This window comes from Pteropus medius, unplaced genomic scaffold (assembly GCF_902729225.1).
Source record: "Pteropus medius unplaced genomic scaffold, Ma_sr-lr_union100, whole genome shotgun sequence".
Classification (NCBI taxonomy): domain Eukaryota; kingdom Metazoa; phylum Chordata; class Mammalia; order Chiroptera; family Pteropodidae; genus Pteropus; species Pteropus medius.
Genome location: NW_024350319.1, coordinates 3,741,691 through 3,765,036, shown reverse-complemented (window position 1 = coordinate 3,765,036; position 23,346 = coordinate 3,741,691). Strand labels below are relative to the sequence as shown.

Here is a 23,346-nt window from a genome sequence, read left to right as displayed (position 1 = left end):
TCTGTGGTATTCAAATCCGCGGCGGGGGCCGACAGTTGTGCAGAGTTATGCGGACGTCTAAACAGAGGTCAGAGTGTAACTTTCCGCCGCCATGCACAGCACCGGACGCTGACAGGCCTCCAGGCCCGGTGGGCAGAATGGAGACTCGGAGTGTGCCTCCTGGGCCTTATCGGGCCACTAAGCTGGTAAGACAGCGCAGAACGACGAGGCTAGCCAGCCGGGGTGATGGCCGCCACCACTTTTACGTGAGAACGTTCGTAGTTTTACCTTGGGCGGAGGGACGGATCCCAGATCCTCTTGGTTCCCTGAAAAGGATATTGAAAGGAATTAACCGGGACCCTTGCGGAACGAGTCTGTCCCTCGCCTTTGCTCCGGGCGCCCCGCGAAGGTTACATCATACTCATTCCTTGTTAGGCAGCTCCTGTTCTGCGTTTTGTCGGCGTCCCCTGTAACTCCACAGAACATCCCGAGTTTAGCCGCACCTATGCCGGATCTTCTACCTCCATCAGTATTCGAAAAGAATTTAGAATCAGTTCCAGTGCTTTGTAGGATCAGATTGGGGCAAACGCGAATGTGACAGCTTCGTTTGGCTGGCCCTGCAGAATTTAATGTAGGATGGACCAACCGAATGCCACTTAAGTAACAGCTATTTCAAAACTAAACCCAGAATATTTGAGACACCTATCAGGAACCACTGTTGGTAGTCACTGGTTTTGTACTTGTATACAGTGTCTCCTGCATTTAGATCTCCATCCTAGAGGAGCCTGTGCCACCGGTCATGTGACATTAGGAGAGCCACTTAACTTCTGTGAGCCTCAGTTTCCACATTGGTAAAATAGGCCTGATAATACATGTCCATCCTAAGAGATTTTCCGAGAGAGTACTGTATGTGAAAATGTTACAATTGGTAGAATATAAAATACCTTATCCTCTGGATAAATTGCCACTCAATATATTTCTTAAATAAGTTAATATACGAAATGTGGTGGTGTGGAAAGAAAATGATACAGTTGTTGTGTTTTCGTACCTTAAATTTTGCGTTGTGATGTTGGGGCTACATAGGTCAGGTAGGTGGTAACATAAGTAGCAGTGGCTTAGCTGGAGTTAATTTACCTCATTTGTTCTATGTTCACTATTGGAGTCTTCACATAAGAGATACTATAGTAAATGTATAAATGATTTTAATATTAAAGGTATTTTACCAGTGAAACTACTGCCAGCCATAAGTTTTATTTGGCCAGCATAGTAGTTACTAGTGCAGGTTCTAGAGTCAATCAAATCTGTGTTTGAAGGGTTCATCACTTAGCTGTGCAACCTTGGTCAAATTATTAAATCTCTCAGTGCTTCATATTCCTCATCTAAAAATGGGATAACAGTACTGATTCACAGAATTGCGAGAATTAAAGTTTAATCATGAATGTAAAGCATAATGTCTGACATAAATGCTAACAGCATATTAATATTAATTGAGATTTAAAGAAACAGGAATAAATGCTTTCTCTATTGAGGACTACAGGCAGCTTCATTGCAGTTCTTCATTATTCCTAGGTTTCCTAAAGAAGCCAATCACCCAATTAAGTGCTTTTAGTCAACAACTTTTACATAGAATTATTATTACAGTAGTAGAATTAATCAAAATAAATTAGTATATCAGTTTTTCTATAGCACAAGTAAAATGAATGGTTTCTTCATGAGTTTTTATGATGTAATCATATGTGAATGAATTTTGTCTAATTTATTGCAAATCAGTAAAAGATTTTATGTTCGTTCTTTAATTTTTTTTTAAATAATTTCTTTCTTTTTGCAGTGGAATGAAGTTACCACATCTTTTCGAGCAGGAATGCCTCTAAGAAAACATAGGCAACACTTTAAAAAATATGGCAATTGTTTTACAGCAGGAGAAGCAGTAGATTGGCTTTATGACCTATTAAGAAATAATAGCAATTTTGGTCCTGAAGTTACAAGGCAACAGACTATCCAACTATTGAGAAAATTTCTTAAGAATCATGTAATTGAAGATATCAAAGGCAGATGGGGATCAGAAAATCTTGATGACAACAGTCAGCTATTCAGGTAATGAACAAAGAACTAACTGCACAACTGAATTACTTAACGATAAATTTTAATTCCACTTCTATTATACTTTTACTAAAACAGCAGTTTCTTCAGAAGTAATGTTTTTGTAGAGAACTGTACTACTTTTAGTCCAATTAAAACCTATTAGAAGTTAAAGTTAATAGCTACACAATTCAAACTTATAAATGTTAGGTAGTACATGTCATAAAATAAGGAATTAGGAGGAAAGCGATATTATTCCTTCTGCATATTCTGAAAACTGTAACATTTCAAAGACAGATCATTATTAAACTTTAGTTTCATAGATTCAAGAATTACAAGACAAATTTTCACGGATCTTTGCCTTCAAGTAACATATAATCTTATATAATCTAAGAATACTCATGATAAGATAAATACCAAACTTTATATAATAAATAACAGATGAAATATACCACAGGTTGTACCAGAGGCCCTGCTTTATGATTTACATGCTCTTATTTAATCCCTAGAGTAGCAATGCAGGGTAGGTATTAGCTCCTTTTTACAGATAAGGAAGCTGAGACCATGCTTCAACAAATCATGTTCACTGTCTGTAATCTGCTCTTCTACTTTGAAACACTATACTCATTTGTCAGACTCTATTGCGGCCTCCTCTGTGAAGCCTTTCTGAATCCCTCCGGCCACATAATTGCTTTTTCTCTCATGCACGCAGGGTTCTTTGTTTTATTTCCATTAAGTTTGGTCTTTAGATTCTAATATCTATGCTTTTTTTCTCAGAATTAGTACTTTTCAAATGAAATGTCTTAGAAATTGATTCTTGCCTATGTTATCACAGATGATTTATGCTATATAAGTAAACCAAAACAAGCATATGAATATTTCATTTTGTATAACACTCTAGAAATTTTCCTCTTAACTACTCCTTAGTCACCTTCGTTGGCTCCTTTGCTGCTGCTCAGCCTTTAGTTGTTATGGTCCTCAAGGTCCTCCTACACTTGTCTTCATTTCACCTCTTTCCATGGGTAATCTCATGCTATATCTTCACCTACTTTTCTTATGACTTTCAAACCTCCAATCCAAATATCTCTCCTGAGCTTTAGACTCAATTTTTGCCTGTTAGACAGACACTTCTAATATATAGCATATAAATAATCAATATCATCTCTTAACCTAAATTTTGTCTTTTTATATCCATATCTGAATGAATGGCACTATCTTCCCTGTAGTTGCCTTGATTCTTTCCCATTCTCCTCCCCTTTAAATATGATTTAATTAAACCATTTCTATTGTTAGTTGCTTCAGTAGTTCTCTGATCTTTTTGTTAGACCATTGTTCTCTCTTAACCTGGAATTCTGCATAACTCTTCAACTAGTTCCTCTGCCTCTAGTCTTTAACAACAATAAATAAAGTATAAAGTACTTAAAAATAAAGTTTACCAAAAATGTGTAAGACCTTACTAGAGAAACTTTTAAATTATATTAAAGATAATTGGAGAGGATATCTTGTTCATGGATAAGAAGATTTAGTATCATAAATAAGTCACTGCTTCCCAAATTGACAAATTCTGTACATTATCATTCAAAAGCACTATATAATTTTTGTAGGATTTGACAAACAGATTCTGAAGTTTATATAGTAATGTAAAGGTCCAAGATAATTTTGAAGAACAAAGAGAATTGCCTTAACTGATATATGTGTGGGCTTAAATTAAAACAAGTACTGAGAATACAAACCCATACAGATATGGGAACTTGGTATAACTTATATATGGATTACACACTTATATATGAAAATAAAATTTTTATGAGAGAATATAAGAAAATATTTTTAGGATAGTAGAATGAGAAAGAATTCCCGAAGTCACTAAAAACATGCATAAATTTAATGTATGATAAAAGATACCACAAAGTGAAAAAACACATAACCACATTATTTTTGTTTATTTATTAAAAGTATAAAACATGAACAATAAAGATTAGTGATTTCCCTTAGGAAGAGAAAAAGAAATAGAATAAGCAAAGAATTTCTCACATTTAAAAAAAAAGATAATGAAGTCTTTGATAAAATGTTAATTGTATTGGTTAATGGTTACATACATAGATGTTTTGTATTTTCTGTACTTTTTTGTATCTTTGAAATAATTTATATTAAAATGAAAGGAATATAATCAAAAAAAGTAGCAGAGACCAAGTTCTGGGAATTAGAACAATCACAGTCAAACAAAGAGCAAATAATATACACAAATCAGATAACTCATAAAAGAAATTGAGAAAATATAACATTCTAGAACCTTTTTGTATGTAAGTGATTTCTCTGCAGCAGATTTGATTCTAATAATAACACAATTATCCAGAAATAAAATATGCACAGCATACTAAAGAAAGCAGGAAACTTAAAATTTTTAACAAGTTTAATGGGAAAACCAATTTATGTAGAATTTTCATTCTTTGGTAAATAAATAATAAATCCACTTTTTTGGGTGATTTTTAAGATAGACACTAAAAGTTTGTTTCTGATTTCACATTATTTAACTGCATATTATTCTTAAACCAGATTTCCTGCAAATTCACCACTCAAAACCCTTCCACGAAGGCACCCAGAACTGAGAAAAAACAGCGTAGAGAACTTTTCCAAAGATAAAGACAGTATTTTTAAATTACGAAACTTATCTCGTAGAACTCTTAAAACACATGGATTACAATTATCTCAGGTAAAATATCTTTTTTACTAATCACTAGTTTAAATATAATTACCATGTGCTTAAAAATAGAATCATGAAAAGTAAACGATTTGTTAATATTTGAAGCCAATGCTTGAAATCTCTTAACTCACTTTATATTCTAAAAATATATGTATAAATTTGTTTGGAACTCATATAAACAATAATAAAAATGGTAATGAGACATACTTGAAACAGTAATAATATAAGGATATTTTATTTTTAGAGTGATTTGAGGGTAGTAGGGGCAGGTGCAAAACCAAAAGCTTTATTACAATATGTTACATTATTTCTTCATATGACACCTTATAGCTCCACAATGGACTGATAGTAATAGAATTACTAAATATTAAAAATGGTGTCAATTCAATATTTCCTTAATTTGAACATAATATATTAAACCAAAGTAATTCTTTTTTTCAGGAAAATATAGAACACATGAACTGTGAAGTAATCAATGAAGATCAAGAAAACTCTATTGGTAATAGAGAAATAAGCCAGAAAGATGCTGAAGAAGTTTGGAGATATATTATTCTGATCTAGTAAGCTAAAACTAAGCTATAACCAAGTTCCGGAGATGTTTAGAATGTTAATTTGACATTTTCAGCAAGATATACAAGTGAAAAAATAAAAAAAAGATTTGTTGCCAAAGCTTAAAATTTAATCTGTATATGTTTTTTAGTAAGTGTCCTTGCTATAGTTCTAGTACAGTAGAAATAGAATGTTTTCAGTGTGATTTGCCTTTTTTTGAATCAAAGTTGTAGCTATAGTTTGAGGTCTATATTGGAATCCTTCAAAAGTTATTTAGATAAATATATTTGAAAATGAATACTAAATATAAGCCTTCAAAGTTTGGTGTCAGAAAAAAAATATTCTGAGGGCTTTGTTTGTTTGCCAATCAAACTCTCATTTATATTCTATTCCACTTATTTTATGGGGAAAAAAAAGTTTGTATTCTTTCTTCTATTTAGCCTGCAAACCACTTTAGGTGTGTCATCTTTAGAAGAAGTCATAAATCCAAAACAAGTAATTCCTCAATATATAATGTACAACATGACCAATACAAGTAAACGTGGAGTAGTTATACTTCAAGACAAATCAGGTTGGTATCAATAAAAGAAGCTGAAATCTTTTTAAACTTGCTAACAAATTTTGTAACTATTGTGGGAATATGTAGAGACCACAGTGTAGAAAGCAGAATATTTTAATCGGGAGGACATCAAGGAGATTGTTGTTTTATCGTAGGTGCTTTAGCAATCACAGTGGAATAATTTTTACGTAAATATTATACATACTATTAGCTCGTAAGATAGAGTCTCGATATTTTAAAAAGTGGCACAGTTAAACATCTAAATATAATTAAAGCTATTGATTAACCACATTTTATTGAAGACCTATAATGTGCCAGCCATTGCGCTAAAGATTTAGTGATGAACAAGAAAAAAGGAAATGGTCCATCCCTTCATGGAGCTTATACAAGTAGTTATATATAAATTTAAAGGGGTCAAGACATAGATAAAACCAAAGTAACAATAAAATAACCTCAAACTCTCACAACCAGTATTCTAAAGATCACTGGCTTGATATATATATATCATTTTTTATATTATAGTGTTTATATATTTATATAATATATTGATATCAGATATAAGATAGGGAAATCAGAAATAATTCAAGCCATATGTATTAGAAAACTTAGATTATAAAAAAATGTATCAATCTCAAAATGTTGAGTCATTTTTTTTGTAATCAGTTTCTGTCTGTAGAATTAATTGACATGTATTACTTTCAATTTCTTTGGGCAAGAACTTTGAGGTTTTAATTGTAGGAACAAATAGTAAATGTCAAAACTTAAGAGTTGTGTTGTATACGCTTTGTATATGTTGTATAATGGTTTTATGCCATTTCTATTTTTCATTACCTAAAATAATTAACAATATATGCTCTCATCCAAGCTTTCTATTCTTTATAACCATAAACTTTTCAGGTCAAATATATGTGCGATTTTTGTGTTTGTATCAAAATAATAGATTTTATGCAATATAGAGGTAATTATTTGAAGCAAGCTTCATTGTGAAAGTACCCTATATTTAAATATAGCTTGTTTCAATCAGCTTTCACTCAAATCAGTAATACTCCAATAGCATAGATCTAGTCAGAACAGAAATGAGGATAAAGAAAAGATGGTGGTAGTAGATAAAGATAAATGTTAATTTATTTCCAAACTATCCCCCCCCAAAATAATTCATCTTTGATTTAGCAGTGCTAATTGTTTTATGTATTGTCATAAGAGTCAAACTCAAGATCTTTATAGCTTTTTAAACTTGTATCTTAAACTATTGCCTTGGCCCTATGTCTTATAAACATGTAATGATACACGTATATAACATATACATACATGCATGTATACATGTATATAATTACATATAATAAATGCTAAGCTTTAAATATACTATCATAAAAACATATTTACTAAACAATCTTATTTTTTTATGTGTGTGTAGATGACCTTCCTCATTGGGTATTATCTGCCATGAAGTGCCTCGCAAATTGTAAGTCAAAGTATATATATGTATAGATATACATATATAGATATGTGTGTGTGTGTGTGTGTGTGTGTGTGTGTGTGTGTGTGTGTAGTATATTGATAGTGTTTAACAAGAATTGAGAAAAATTCTTAAAGAACTTATTAAAGTCTTGATAAAATTAAAATACATTATTTCCCTTGATGTTTAAATGAAAATCTAGAACTGATTACATTTCTTTACATGTCAAGTATGTTATAGAGCCCTTAACTTTTTCTTTGCAAATGGTGATTTTATAATTCAAGTGCATCATTTGTGGCTCAGTTCTCATATATCATAAAATTATAGGCTAGAGGATCTCAAAGGATTTTTCAATATAATCTACATCAGTTACTTCAGTGAGGCCCAAAGAGTTCAAATAGCAGTTTGTAAGTAAAGCTCTTAGAAGTGGAAAGTTTCAGTCAGAAATGAAGTCATAAAATCTACTTTATACCCCTTGCCAATAAATGTACATACATGGCTTCAACATTCAAGTGCTTCATGACACACGTTAACTCTATAGGATATACTAATGGGACTTTTATGAAAAATTATGTTACTAATCAGCAAATTATTTTTTAGCATTTTATTCATCAAGCTTCCCAATGATCAGCGATAATTGACTTTTTTTATAACTTAAGGCCCCGATTCAAATACAAACCCTAATTGCTTTCAAAATCAATTTTTAAAATTTGCAGAGGTATGTGTTTTCGAATCATCAAAAGTTAAATTATATTTTAATAATTTTGTTACAAAAGTATTTTTCTAGTTCTTATAAAATTAGTATTTTATTAATGTTCAGGATAAATATATATTCCCTTGTTGTCCACTGGGTGTCAATATGACAAAATAACAGAATGAATAGCAATAAAGTAATAATGTAAGTTATAGAAAGATTTTATTTATTAAATCAAGGTAAAGATCTTGATCATAATCTTAAGATTTTTTATTTTCTCTAACTTTTCCCCTACCTAACTGCTCTTTACTCTCATCCTTTGCTAATGGTTAACAACTCAGATAAGCATATTTCCAAGGATTTCTCTAATGCCTCATCTTTAGGGATTTGTTACTTTCATCCCAGTCAATGTTATACCTAAATGATACCAAAGACATACCTAACTGTATTCCACTTAAATGACAATATATCTAGCCAGAAGAAGTATTAAGACTTTTTCTTATTATTTAACCCACCACAGTAATCCTGTGACATGCAAGAATCAGTGATCAGTATACTATAATTTTTTTCCAGAGAAAAAACTAAGGCTTAGAAAGTCTTCTTTCTAATACATAGGAGCTATGCTAGATTCTCTAACTATAAATTCTATATTTTTAATTCCAGTAAAGTATTTTCTGTCAAACAAGACTTTGTAATAACTATTAAGTTTTTTATTCTTCATATTAAGAGTACTTTTTTATATCCTCTGTAGAAAAATGTTTATTTTGCTCTACATAAAACCCGTATTAGCCTTAAAGCTATTAAATGTGTGTTATGTCATTTGTTTGCTTTAATCCTTTTTCCGCTCACACTTGTGGGGCCATAACAAAAGTTTAGAGACAGAGAAGAAAGAGAGATCATTTGGATTTGGGAAAACAGATTTTAACTTGAAAGATAGCATAGTAACTCTCAAACCTGAATTCATATCACAGTCACTAGGGAAACTCGCCAAAGATTCAATTTCAGTTGATTCAATATGTCAGGAATCTTTTTTTTTTTTTTTTTAAACTATGCCTCAGAAGATCCTTATGGCAAAGATGCCCAGATCATTGTTTGGAAACAACTAAATTAGTGAAGCAGAAGCAAACATTTCTAGGCTAGTAATCCAAGCTTCTCATCCATAGATTCCGGTCTGCGTAGAGGCGGCTATATTTTTAATAGGAACATCGGATGATTCTGTTTATGTGGTCCATGGACCATACTTTAAATATTGTTGGACCTCAAGGTCCTGAGCATTGCTCTTACTTTACATTGCTCTAAGTCCTAATTCAAGCTTTGCCACCAAGGACTCCTTCATCTTGAGCAGGTTACTCTGAGCTTCAGTTTCCTCATCTGTAACCTAGGATCAGGTCTTATTTCTGAGGAAAACACTAATAAGTAGACAGGGTATTTCAATAATGTTAAGCTAATAAAACAGAATATAAAGGTATTATTTAAACTCATTAAAGGTATGCTTTGTATCAAGCAAGATTTATTCCTGAAAATATAAATTTGCAAAAGACAATTTGTAAGAATTATTTGTATTATCCAAATAGTCTTTGCTTTATAAAATGAATTGTGATAAAATTCCATTAAAATAAATTTCCCTAATGCCTTTAAAATATATATCAAATTTTGCTTTCTATACAGTTTTTCAGGCGCATAAATATTAAACAAAATGCTGGTAATTGCTTACAGTGATTTCTACGGAAAAGATAATAAGAAGGAGTGTGTACAACTCTTTAAATTTTTGAACTGTGACAGAATTTATTGTTAAACATAGCTCCATGAAATAATAGGTTTTATATTTTTTATAAGTATATTTTAAAATGTGTCTAAAGTAAAATATATTTTGCTTATTTTTTTTTCTCCTATTTCTTAGGGCCAAGAAGTAATGATATGAATAATCCAACTTATGTTGGATTCGAACGTGATGTATTCAGAACAATTGCAGATTATTTTCTAGATCTCCCTGAACCTCTACTTACCTTTGAATATTATGAATTATTTGTGAACATTTTGGGTATGTATGGATTTTTACTTATTTAAATTTATTTTATTAAAGGTCTAATTTAAGAGTTTAAAAGTATAGATAAATATGAAGGTGGCAGGCTATAAATTATTTTAAAATTTGGAAATACTATGGTTGATAATGTGGTATTTTCCAGTCATTTATTTATTTATTTGTTTGTTTTATTTGTTTTTTTTATTTTTTTAGGTGAGGCAACCCTTGGTTGACCTCACAGATTGCAAGGACTTTGTCAGCTTACAATCCCTTATTAATTTTTTTTTTTTTTTTAATGCTCAGCACCTGGTCTTCCTAGGTGGTCTCCTATCCAAGTACTAACCAGGCCCGAGTTAGCTTCTGAGATCAGACGGGATTGGGTTTGTCGAGGGTGGCATGGCCATAGACTTTTTCCAGTAATTTAAACATATCATTCCAATACGAATTCTCCACACTAATTGGGTGTCCTAAAATTCAATTTATTTCTGACACTAACTAACCAGGGCTAGCCCAGACTCTACAAGTTAAGGACGAGATCCTTCAATTCTGATACAAACTACTCAGTGTTAGCACAGACTCCACAGATTAGGGGCTCAGTTCCACAAGATTGCCCTCAATTCAGCCACCAGCTGCAAATGGGGTCTTCAGGCTTACTCACACTTCCACCTGGCTTAGTACCAATTCAGGGGTTCTCACGACACCCCTCAGGTTTCATAATTGACTACAGCAAAACATAGAACTCTGGAAAATGCTTTACTTAATTACCAGTTTATTGTAAAGGATACAAGTTAGGAACATACAAATGGAAGAGATACATAGGGGAAGGGGTGGGTTGTGCAGAGCTCCCATGCTCTCTCCAGGAATGCCACCCTTGCAGGCACATCCCTCTGTTCACCAACCCTTAAGCTCCCTTAACCTTATTAATTGAAGTTTCCTTACATAGACATGATTGATTAATTCATTGGTCATTGGTGACTGAATTAAATCTCCAACCCCTCCTGGGAGGTGTGAAGTAGGGCTAAAAATTGTAACCTTCTAAGCAAGTCCAGCCTTAAATCACCTCATTAGCATAAACTCACTTGTGCTCAGACATGCTCATTATGAATAACAGAAGACTTCTATCACTCCAGAAATTCCAAAGGTTTTAGGAGTTCTGTGCCAGGTACTAGAGACAAAAACCAAATACATGTTTTATTATACTACAGTTATCTTATAATTAATAGCTTTCTTATAGTTGTAGATTGCAAGCAGGTACTTATTTAATGTATTTGACTCAATCTAGTTAATTAGGTTGTTGAAATAAATTTTAAAGTTACTGATATCAGAAATTGGAAAACCTCTAGTCAGTCTTGCACTTTGTACCTGAATGTTGCATGTGTCCTGTTTAAGTGGCTTCTGAATTAAGCAACTGCTATTTGTTGTACTATACTAACAATATATACTATAGTGATGCTTTATTTAACTTTACTATTGTTTTTGTTTTATTTTTGTCCACTGTCATACAGTTGCATCTTAATTTTTGTTTCATTTCCTGGTAGTTGTTTGTGGCTACATCACAGTTTCAGATAGACCCAGTGGGATACATAAAATCCAAGATGATCCACAGTCTCCAAAAAGCCTTCACTTAAACAGTTTGAATTCCTTCAAATCAACTGAGTGCCTTCTTCTCAGTCTGCTTCGTAAAGACAAAAATGAAGAATCAAATACTACTGAGAGACTGCAGATAAGCCATCATGGATTTCAAGAAAAATGTGCTAAGAAAATACAGCTAGTTAATTTAAAAAACAGAAGAGCCAGTGCTAATGACAGAATAGGGGGAAGCTGTCATAATTTAACAGGCTTAAGTAGTACGCACGTCCTAGCCTCTAACATCAAACCAAGGTGCTATTCTTTAGAAGGAATTGTAGATTTACCAGGGAGTTCAAGTAAAGAGGTCTCAAGTGTCTGCCATCAATCTGTTCTGAACATAGAAGGACAAAATAAGAAACAATGTTTAGAGTCTAAGACCAAACAGGAATCTATAATGAATCTTCATTCAGAGGAAAGTATTCAAAAGCCACTTTGTGTTGGTTTTAAGAGAACCTCTACTTTGACTATTCAAGACCAAGAGGAGTTATGTAATGGGAAAAGCAAGTCAAAACAGCTTTGTAGATCTCAGAGTTTACTTTTAAGAAGTAGTACGAGAAGGAATAGTTATATCAATATGCCAGTGGCTGAAATTATCATGAAACCAAATCTTGGACAAGGCAGCACAAGTGTGCAAACAGCTATGGAAAGTGAACTCGGAGAGTCTAGTACCACAATCAATAAAAGACTCTGCAAAAGTACAATAGAACTTTCAGAAAATTCTTTACCTTCAGCTTCTTCTGTGTTGACTGGCACACAAAGTAAGGTTGATGCGTTCAAAGCATGTAATATTAACTTTTAGTGTTTACTAACTGTTTTGCTTACCTGGCCTTTCTTCTCTGATACCGCTTTCCCACCCCCTCTAAAAGGAAAGTTTCTTATTATAAAAGGCTCTTGTCATGGCATAACCGAGATTTATTCTACTTACCTAAAGCACTTTCTTTTCCTTCACTTTCACTTATTCTGATTCACTTTATTTGTAATAAGTGTAGGATATTAATACTCAAATAGGTAATGAAGAAAATGAGAATCTTAGTATGCTTTTGAGGAATGTGGAAATTTCTAGGAATAGTTAAATGAAGTACTAAAATATTATTTTGCCTTCTTTGTATAATTGCATATGCTGGTTGTATGAAAGTAACTAGTGTCATTGATTTTTTTTTTCGGGGGGGGTGACTTTACCTTCTAGGTTTGCTGCAACCTCATTTAGAGCGGGTTGCCATCGATGCACTACAGTTATGTTGTTTGCTACTTCCCCCACCAAATCGTAGAAAGCTTCAACTTTTAATGCGCATGATTTCTCGAATGAGTCAAAATGTTGATATGCCTCAACTACATGATACAATGGGTACAAGATCACTGGTAAGTTGATTTCTTAAGAAAAGAATAAGCCTTGGTTCATAAACCAAAAAAGAAAAAAAAACACCATCTAGGATGTACTACTTGAGTGAAGATGTGGTCTTGAAATCCTAATTTCTTGGGTTAGAAAGGCTCTTAAAAGTCTAACTTTTCCTAGTAGCAAAAATGTTGGTGTATTAATCCTTTATGCCCAGTCTGTTATACTTTCATATCTTTATCTTGTCTGAGGACTGCTTCTTCACTCATCCTATATCACTTCATTGTTAGTCCATATTATATTGCCTTGTGACAATTCTGTTTGGTGGAGAAGGAAAAGAAGATGTAGGCACTGTCAAAAGTTTAAGGGCACTATACCTCTGATGCAGATAATTAAAGGAAAATATATGTGTACTAAAAGTGTTTCAGAAATTGCAGTAATGGAGAAGTTGTATTTGATGAATTACCTGAATTAGGATGGCATATCATCGTGAGCAAGAAGTTAGAAGGAACTACTGTGAAGCCGGCTCAGGTTCCAAATGAGGACAAGGGTAGAGGCATTTATATGCAGATACAGATTGGAAATAAACCCTTGAATATTGTGTGTATGTATGTGTGAGTCTCTCTCTCTTCTAAGAGCTACCTCTTCCTCACAATGCAGCTTCAATTTATAGGAGGTTTTCATAGCAAGGAATCTGGAGCTAAGCTCTATTTTTCCACTCATTAAGGACAGGTCTTTAACAATGATAGACCTAATATAAAGAGGAAAATTATTCTTGAGTAACTGTAGCACCATTAAAAAGCATTAGGAAGTTTGTGAGGGAACATATTTTGAGAGACATAAGTAGGAAGGAGATAATTTTGGTTTTACACTTCTTGAGTTTGAGGTTATAGGACATCTAAGTGAAATTTATCTAACAGAATGTTGCAAATGTGAGCCTGGTGAAGAAAGGTAAGGGCAGAAGGCAGATTTTTTGTAAAGGTGATAGTTGAAGCTATGAGAGTAAATTAGCTCTACAAAGCTGAGAATAATAAAAAGCTGAGGACTGAGCCTTGGAAGGAGATGGGAAAACCTGTCTGACAGGTAGGAATAACAAAAAATAATTCAGTATGCTCATCATATATTATGTGTAAAATACTTAAAGTAGAATTTTGATAATCTAAAATGATGGGGTATGTGTGTCTTACAGTTAATGGGTTATATGAATATGAGAGTAAATGCATTTCGAAACAATTTATTTCAGAATTTGAAGACTCCTTACGATGGAGTTGAAATATACATGTATTAATTGCTTTTAAAGACTGATAGAATAAGCATTAAAAACTATTTTCCAGAGTTGCAAGAGATAAATGGTACCACTAATAATGGTGCTATAAATGGTAACACTAATGTTTATGTGTTATATGTTCTCCTGGTTTGTGTTTTTGTGGGATTAATTTAATATGGTAAGTCATTGTTGTCTAACAACCTTTAAGCAACATATCTAAATGGTATTAATTGAACCTATGGTGTTTACTGATAAAATTATGACAAAATTAAAAGGCTAAGCCTTTTATTTTATAATACTTTGAAATTATATTAAGAAAATACCTAAGTACTTTAAAAAGAATAACAGATATTCTTACCTTTCTAATATAATAAATTATTGTTCTCATTTTTAAGCCGAAACCTGCTTATCACTTTATCTCAATAGTTCAGGATAACACTACACAGAAATTACTGATTTATTCTAATTTATATAAAACCTTAGGCTTTAAAAATTCACATCTTTTAATATGTTTCTAGATGATACACACTTTTTCTCGGTGTGTGCTATGCTGTTCTGAAGAAGTGGATCTTAATGAGCTTCTTGCTGCAAGATTAGTTTCTTTCTTAATGGATCATCATCAGGAAATTCTTCAAGTACCCTCTTACTTGCAGAGTGCAGTAGAGAAACATCTTGACTACTTAAAAAAGGGCCATGTACGTATTATAAGTCTTAAAATTCTCCGCATTAGTCAGTTGCAAGTGGAAAACTCATTTCAAACTTGCCTAGTCAAAAAGGGACACTTTATCATCTCACATAAATAACCTCAAAAGTCAGGAATATAGACAGAATCTAGAGACTCAAATAGCAATAGGACTGTTTCCATCCCTCCATCTCTTATTTCCATTTTGGTCCTGTATTTGACAAATGGCTTTTCACATGATGGGGAATATGGCTTATTAAAGCTCTTGAGTTACAGACTTACTGTTTGTAATCCAAAGGAAAAAAAAGTCATCCTTCCACTTCCAATTTTAAAAGTTCTTGATATGGACTCTGATTGGCCCAATCTAGATTAAATGCACATCCTTTGGGTAGGTGAGGGTGAGTAGGTTGGAGAGAGAAACATACTCTGATTCACTCTATATAGATTAGAAGAATAGTGGTACAATGCAGGGAGAACTTATAAGAAGGAGAGAAGGAATACTGAGCAGCTAGAAACAGCAGATGTCTACTATATTCGATCTTTGGCTACCCAGTGCATATATTCATGTTTTTTACTATATATGGCATTCTAATATTGCTCTGACTTATTATAATTATAACTACCCCCTATGATTTCTTTCTCATCAACGGATGTTAAAACCTCTTCCCATGCCCCACACCTCAAAAACAGTAGATGAGTACTTTAACTATTACTATGTTAAAACAGTCATGTTTTAGGATAAATTAAAATACCACTTTTATTGTTATTGTTTTGTAGTCCATGGTTAACACTAGTAATGATGGCTACCTTTAGTCAATGCTGAGCACTTCATATACACTGTCTCGTCTAATCTGGAAACATTTTACAGACCACACAAAGCTAGTTGATTATGGAGCTGGAATTTAGACCCTTCTTAAAGTGTTGAGTGTTTGGTGGCAAAATAATAGGTACTAAAACCCAACAAAAGAACACTTTACCAAGTAGGAACATGAGCAGAATTCATAAACTTGGACTGTATCATTTTGTTTACTATAGATCAAAAATCCTGGAGATGAACTGATTGCTCCTTTGCCAACGTATTCATATTGTATGCAGATTAGTGCTCAGGAGTTTGATGAACAAAAAGTTTCTACCTCTCAAGCTGCAATTGCAGAACTTTTAGAGAATATTATTAAAAACAAGAGTTTACCTCTAAAGGAGAAAAGGAAAAAACTAAAACAGGTAAGAGAACAACAAATTATCATTCTGTAAATATTTATTAACATACTGTTGCTGATTATTTAACAACATTTAGAATTTAATATCACATTTTAATATTTTAGATTTTAAATATTGGATATATAGGCTACATATGACTACCACCCTGGTTTTATTCTTTCTCTTTAAATTTTAATAACAATAATAATAATAGGTACGCTCCTTTACTCCTGGTGTTTTGTGTGATTATAGTTTAGATTAGCCTGGGAAAACAATGATAAAATTTGGATTATGTTACATAATTTTTAGTGACCCATCATTACCATTAAGAATTTTTAGCTCAAAAACCAGTAGCCACATGATTTAGTAAGTCCAATTCCAGGTCTGAGACACTCAAATAATTAAATATACTATATCCTCGTGACCTGTATAGGCTTTACCAGTGGGAAAGATAACCTGGAATTCAGAGGAAGAATTAGCAAGAGAATCCTAGAAAGTTAATGCTAATTGAGATCTAAGAAATCTTATAGTATATCTGTCGTATATGAGAAAGCAGAGGGAGAAACAAGGGTAAACTGAAAGGATACTCATCTCTATAATACATTTTTGAGAAAGGCATTGAATTCTTTTAAAACATTGTACACTGGCTTCAGCTAGGGTAATACCTTCTCAGTCCTCACTTTGTTTTTAAGTTTCAGAAGGAATATCCGTTGATATATCAGAAAAGATTTCCAACCACAGAAAGTGAAGCAGCACTTTTTGGTGACAAACCTACAATCAAGCAACCAATGCTAATTTTAAGAAAACCAAAGTTTCGTAGTATACGATACTAACTGAATTAAAAATTATGTAATACTTGTGGAACTTTAGTAAATTAAGCCATATCTAAGAATCCAGCTACTAAAAAGGAAGCCTATTTATTAATTAGGTTTTTTCTAAATAAAATGTTTTTTATAAGGTTATGCCAAAATAGTTTTTATCAATGTGAGACTGCTAAGAAACTAGTGGATCCCAACTAAGAAAAAATAATAATAGGTAATACCAGATATTTTAATGAGAAACAATCTTTTGTTTTTTATACAGCTATCATGGAAAGCTATTATGATGTGTGCTAAAAATTGCATTTACTTGAATTTTGAAAACTGATGTGTTCATCGAGATTAATCTGTAATTCTTTTTTTTTTTTTAAATAAAACTTATTGGCATATGTGCTTATGGATATTAGCTTAAAGAATTAGTTGTTTAGGGTTACTTTCGATTCTAAGTGTAAAAATGTGAAGACTATTTGAAAACTCAACTGCTAAATGTTGCACTCTTTTATATATTCTTTTTCTACTTTTGGTGTATTTATATATGTATGTGTTTTTAAAATACGTATATATATTATGACTTTGATTTGCCTTAAACATTTATCCTAACTTCTTCAGTCATTCATTTTTTCAGTCATTTATGTGTTGCATTCTTTTGTTCATAAATCTAGAAGATAGAGATATAAAAGAAGTATAAGGCAATTTTGTATTCATTCAAAAGGTATTTATTTAGCAACTACTGTGAGCCTTTTATGATTTCAGATATGGAAAAGCAATGATGCATAAAAGAAAATCTCTTAAAGTATTTATTTCCTAATCAAGGGAGATACATCTAACAAATACTTAAAATAATAAGTATTTTATTATTGACTAGTCATGGAATCAAGTCATGGAAATTTCTTCAGACTCACCTCTTTAATTACGGAATAATTCTCTATGCTAGTATTTTACAAATTTTGCATATTAGAATCACCAAGAGAGTTTTAAAATAATCATGTTGAAGCCCTACCTATGCCAATTAAATCCAAATTTTGAGGAATGGTATATAGGCAACGTTTTAGGGGATTCCAGTATTCAGCCAACTTTGAGAATCAGTGCCTAAAACACTTTTTATAAAGTAAAATGTCAAGCTGATGGCACACCGGCTTTTTTATTGGAAGAAAATGCCAGTATAAATGTCTCATCTTAATACAGTGTTCTCCAAATTTAGATTTGATTGACTTGGCACAAACTTGAAGCAGTTTTTCTTCCATATTTTACTCCAAGATTGCTTAATATCCATTTCTTAAGTGTAAAGATATGCATAATGCCTGGGATGTAATAGATACAATTCAATGACCATTCTGATTTCTCAGTGTATTGTCATACTATAAAATGACAACGTTCCATTTGAAATTACTATTTTTAATTAAGAATTTGGACAGAAAATGATAACTATCTTTTGCCCAGAAACTTTAGCTAAAAAATTATTGGACCAAATGAGAATTCTTTCCTAGGTGTTTGTATGCTAAATCTTTTTCTGTTTAAAGATGTTTAATAATGTGAATTATGTTGCATATTGAGATAAAAATTATTATGGATATTGTAACAATTTAATTTTGTTTTTGTATTTATTGATTGATATTAAATATATAAATATTATAAAGATATAGTAAATTTTCATCTGCATTATTATTGAGATTACATAATATATGGTATAACACTTTAATACCATATGAACTCTAAAGACAGTTTTAAATCCTCTGTGCAATTTACTATGTTACCTCAGACAAGTTACTTACCTTCTCTAAGTACCAGTTTTCTTATCTGTAAGATAAAGATTATAATAGTGCCTCCTTTTTAGTATTGTTGTGAGGATTAAATAGAATAATGCAGGTGAAGTGTTTAGCTCAGTGTCTAGTAGAATAAGCACTCTATAAATATTAGCAATTATTATTAAAATTACCGAGAATTAAATCACTGAACAAGATCTGGTAAAAGCATAGTATTCTCAATTGCTTTGAGCAGAAATGAACCAAAACAAAATTGTGAGCAATTGATTTACAGTTGTCTTGTTAAACTATTTTTTTAGTTTAATAAGATTCTGATCGTACACACTCATTGAAAACTTTTGATCTAATCTAAGGAGAAAATGTGATGAGGAAGGAAAGTATGAATATCTTCAGAAGTGATATCCTTGAGTATGTGAAAACATGGGATACAGTTCACAGTAGAAGGTTTAACCTTCAACTGGAGCATAGACAGATTTTCTATTAGAACAAAAAGAGAGAGGGAGACTTTAAATTCAAATATAGTTGGGTTGATTGGTTGATTTGAGGTTGAGTACTTATAGAAATTCTCTTCTAATTGATTTTATTTTCTCAGTCAACTGCCAAGAAGAGTAAAGTGGGGTGGGGAGGATGTTGCGCACTGATCATGATCCAGTCTCCCCACAAATTGTCCAGGCAGTTATGTAGTAATCAGTACTGGAAAGTGCATGAAATTTCTTTCTAACTACATTTCTGTCCTTGAGAAACTTAAACTCTGAGTTTCCTCATCTATAAAATATGAATAATAACATCTACCTAAGTTGTTGTAGTAATCTAAAGGCAGTATGTTTATATCTTGAATGTAGCAAGCCTATGCTCAATTTCTAAGTCCTTTCCTCTTAATATTGAGCTTAACAAGATCTCTGCTGATTAAAACTCCTTTCCTACCATATCTCTGTCCCCACATCTCACAATATATTTTCTATTCTATCACTGGTAATATTTTTTACCTTGGGTTTGGTAGAATTAATGATAGTTCTGGAATTTTTTTTTCCCCCTCTTTAATTACCCTACACACACACTTCCACCGCTGACTTATAGATGTTGCCGTTTCCCCTTAAGAACTGGATCTCTGAAAGCGGGGGGTCTCTTTCCACACGCTTGTGTGCACCTGGGGTCTGGCGCACCCGGGGTATGGTCCATGGCTTTGCCTGGGGCACGAACCCAGGCCCTTCTGCATGTAAAGCAGACGTGCTAACCACTACACTATGGAGCCCCCCCCCGCCCACCCAGTTCTGAAATTTTATGTCCTGGTAATTTGTGTACCTCTTCTGCAGATATACCACCCTTTGATTTTGAAGGTAAAGAGTGTGTATGTGTGTGCACACGTGCACACGCACACGCGAGCATGTGGCATTATTGTTGAAGTGAAGCATTTCCAGGGGAGAAATGAAGGGTTGCCTGTTTTAATCTTTACCTCTAAGTTGAAAGAAATCACTTGAGTAAACAACAGTTCTAAGTGCAATAAAGCAATTAAGAATCTTATTGACTCAGGATTATCTTTTTTTATTAACTAAGAGTCTTTTTTTCTAAGAACTAAAAATATGTGTAAATAGCTGTTTTTATCTTTCCCTAAAATCTCTCAGAATGTATATGGAGGAAGTACAGAATGTATAGTAGAAGTGTAAGTACTATTGAATCTTGCTCACTGAGGGAACTTTTACAAAACAAAACAAAACAAAGTCCAGAAAGCTGCAGAGCAGTCTAGAGGTATTTTTTGAGTACTCTTGGCATAGGGCAGGGTGAAGGAAGTCAGTTGAGTACTAATCAGCAAGGCTAAGGAAAGACAGACTGGAAAGCAGTAAACGAAACAATCCCTGGAACTCAGAGCTAGGAATAGTTCATGTTCCCACCAACTGGAATAGAGAGCTTGTAATACCTGAGGCATTGGGTAGCATCTTTGAAAGAGTTGTGCTTTAGTAGTTTGGCCAAATTAGCCCTAGAATAAAAACTGCTATGGATTCACCCTAATAAATCTTAAAAACAAGTCTCAAAACATTCAAAGTGATCTTCAAGTAACTTCCTGTGTACCAGAACGAAGGTCAATACTTTAAAGAAATACAGCAAAATACAGCATTCTACAATGTGTAAATTATTCAGTATCCAATCAAAAATTACCAGACATGCAAAGAAACAAAAAAATATAACCCATAACCAGAGGAAAAAAAATCAATCAATAGAAACACCCAGAAATGACAGACATTTTAACAAAGTTATTACAAATATATGCTTGAATATAAGGAAAACCATGAATATAATGATAGAAATGGAAAATATAAAAAATGTAAATAGAAATTCTAGAGATGAATAATACATGAAATTTAGAGCAAATTAGACACAGCAGAGGAAAAGATCTGTGAACTTGAAAAACAACAATAGGGACTACCCAAAATAAAGTATGGAGGAAACAAAAAAAAGAACAGTTTTAGTGAGCTGTGTGAAAATATGAAACTGAGTAATGGGTGCAATAGGAGCCTAGGAATAAGAGAAGAAAAAGGGAGAACATAAATATTGGCCAAAAATAATGATAAAGTCCATAAACCCACAGAAGTTCAAGTAACCCGCAGCAAAAGAAATGTAAAACTTCACCAAGGCAAATATAGTGTAGTTGCTGAAAACTATTAGTAATAAAGGGAAAAGTATTAAATGCATACAGAGAAAAAACAAACATAAGAATTATAGTAGACATAAAAAACTGCAATACAGAAATAAAAAGGTATTATTTTAGATTTGCTATCTTGGCTGAGACTGGTGCCAGTTCACCACGAATAAAAGTTTTGGCAAGGACTCTGGGTATTCTACCAGCCATCAGTGATAGTCCCATCATTACGAGGTAGCCAATGGTTGAGCTCTAAAATTCTTTTTTAGTCAACTTCCTAGGACTAGTCTTAGTTCTGTCTTAGGTTATGTTTCCCATAATAGTGAAACAAATGTTTGTGTGTTGGAGTTTACCGGGAAGTGCACTAGGGAACAATACTTGTAAGAAAGTGATGAAATTGAAGTGAGGCAAAAGAAAAGTCTAATTGCAATGCAATCGCAAGAGAGGCCTAAACCGATCACATAAGGAACTGGAGCTGGGATGCTCCTTCAGAGCTGTCCTAAATTGAGGGAAGGGACAGAACCTTTATACTTCATATAAACCAGTCACTGATTATGGATTGGTTCTGGGGATTTAGCCAACAGAGTTCCTAAAGAGGAATGCAGCCAATATTCCTGGTAGCTGGGGGAATGAATGAGTCAGCACTGAATGGAGATCTGTGCAGAACACCTCATATTCATTCCAAGGGATCCCTAACATTAAAACAAACACACCAAATGAGGGTTTGTATTGAGAGACAGGTAATGACAATGTTTTGAGTTTTCTTTTACTTTAGTACTTACTGATTTCTCTTATTAAAAGGTAGTCTATGTATTATAGATGATTTGGAATGAAAGAAAGTTTAAATCATCTATAATCTTATCGGTCACTTACAACTCTATGAAATCTTGGAGTATTCTGTCTCCAGAACTGTATGTCTCTTAATGACTCAAGAGAAAGTAGCTCTCTTTTTGTCTTCTAAAGCTGACATGACTAGCTAGGATTAGAGATTAGCAATAATTTTTTAAAATTTATAATGAAGCTAAAAATACAATGGAAAGACCTGCATTCTTCTTCATTATATACACTGTTTCAGACTTTGGTATTTGTGGGTTTTTATCAGCTTTCTGATTTGTAATTTAGAAATTCTAAAGATTGCATACATTTTTAGATTTAGCAGTCTCAATCTGTTTCCTGACTTAGAGGACCTGATTAGTCAGGCAACACCTTACACTCAAGCAAAAAGTCCACATTTCTTTTTCTTCCCGAGCTTAATTGATATTCACGTGTCCCCTCTGCTCAGATTTGTGTTCTACCTGTTGCTAGGCTGCAACACTATTAAGCATTATACTCATTGTTCATTAAACTGAAAATCAAATTCAGACATCAAATCATAAACTGGAACGAGTTACACAATTTAAAAATCACTCAAATGTTGGTTGAAATTTAACTTTTGGAATCAGTGTTATATAATTCCAAAAATGACCCTATTTGTGTATTTATTTTTTAAGAAAACTATTAGTAAATTAGATTTGGGTGACTCCTAGGCCATAGTGCCATCTGCAGGCCTACTCTGATGCAACTCTAGTTTCTGGGGTCCTCATCTTAAAAGGGATTTGACTCTACTGAATATTCGTGGCTTTATAATGCCAAGTACGAGTGGTATTAATCACAAATATAAGAAAGGTATAGTCACAGGTACTGATACCCATGAAAGATTTTTAAACCACTGAGGTAATATCAACTGCTATATCCATACTTATAATCAAAACATTAAACATGAATAGGATCTAGAATATATATGGGATGAATATGCATATTGGAATCATGCAGAACTGGGTTCTAATTGTGTCTCCATTACTTATCAGCTGTGTGACATTACAAAATTTACTTAACCTCTCTGAGATGTAGTTTCCTTATGTATACAAATGGGATATCATTCATGACGTCAAACTAGGTAAAATGTACAAAATGCCTAGTATACAATGTACATACAATATATC

General features: G+C 32.8%; 1 protein-coding gene across 3 annotated transcripts; it reads left to right on the top strand.

Annotated features, from left to right (window-relative positions):
• The first annotated feature begins 11 nt into the window (after positions 1–11).
• Positions 12–18,553, top strand: DEPDC1 (DEP domain containing 1). 3 transcript variants are annotated; one of them, XM_039838557.1, is made up of 12 exons: positions 12–185; positions 1,808–2,073; positions 4,612–4,768; positions 5,201–5,319; positions 5,749–5,879; positions 7,282–7,329; positions 9,918–10,058; positions 11,579–12,427; positions 12,856–13,028; positions 14,788–14,964; positions 15,987–16,172; positions 16,847–18,553. In XM_039838557.1, exons 1-12 carry the CDS (start codon positions 48–50, stop codon positions 16,979–16,981), a joined length of 2,520 nt encoding a protein of 839 aa, XP_039694491.1. In that variant the 5' UTR covers positions 12–47; the 3' UTR covers positions 16,982–18,553. The 3 variants fall into 3 exon arrangements, with proteins under 3 accessions (XP_039694491.1, XP_039694489.1, XP_039694492.1); XM_039838555.1 differs by having other exon boundaries at positions 16,841–18,553; XM_039838558.1 differs by lacking the exon at positions 11,579–12,427 and having other exon boundaries at positions 13–185; positions 16,841–17,756.
• The last annotated feature ends 4,793 nt before the right edge of the window (positions 18,554–23,346 follow it).

Coding starts and splice junctions, on each gene's coding strand:
- DEPDC1 (XM_039838555.1), top strand. CDS start 48: ATGCGGACGTCTAAACAGAGGTCAGAGTGTAACTTTCCGCCGCCATGC. Junction 14,965..15,986: donor ACTACTTAAAAAAGGGCCAT/GTACGTATTATA, acceptor TGTTTACTATAG/ATCAAAAATCCTGGAGATGA. Junction 16,173..16,840: donor AAAGGAAAAAACTAAAACAG/GTAAGAGAACAA, acceptor TTTGTTTTTAAG/TTTCAGAAGGAATATCCGTT.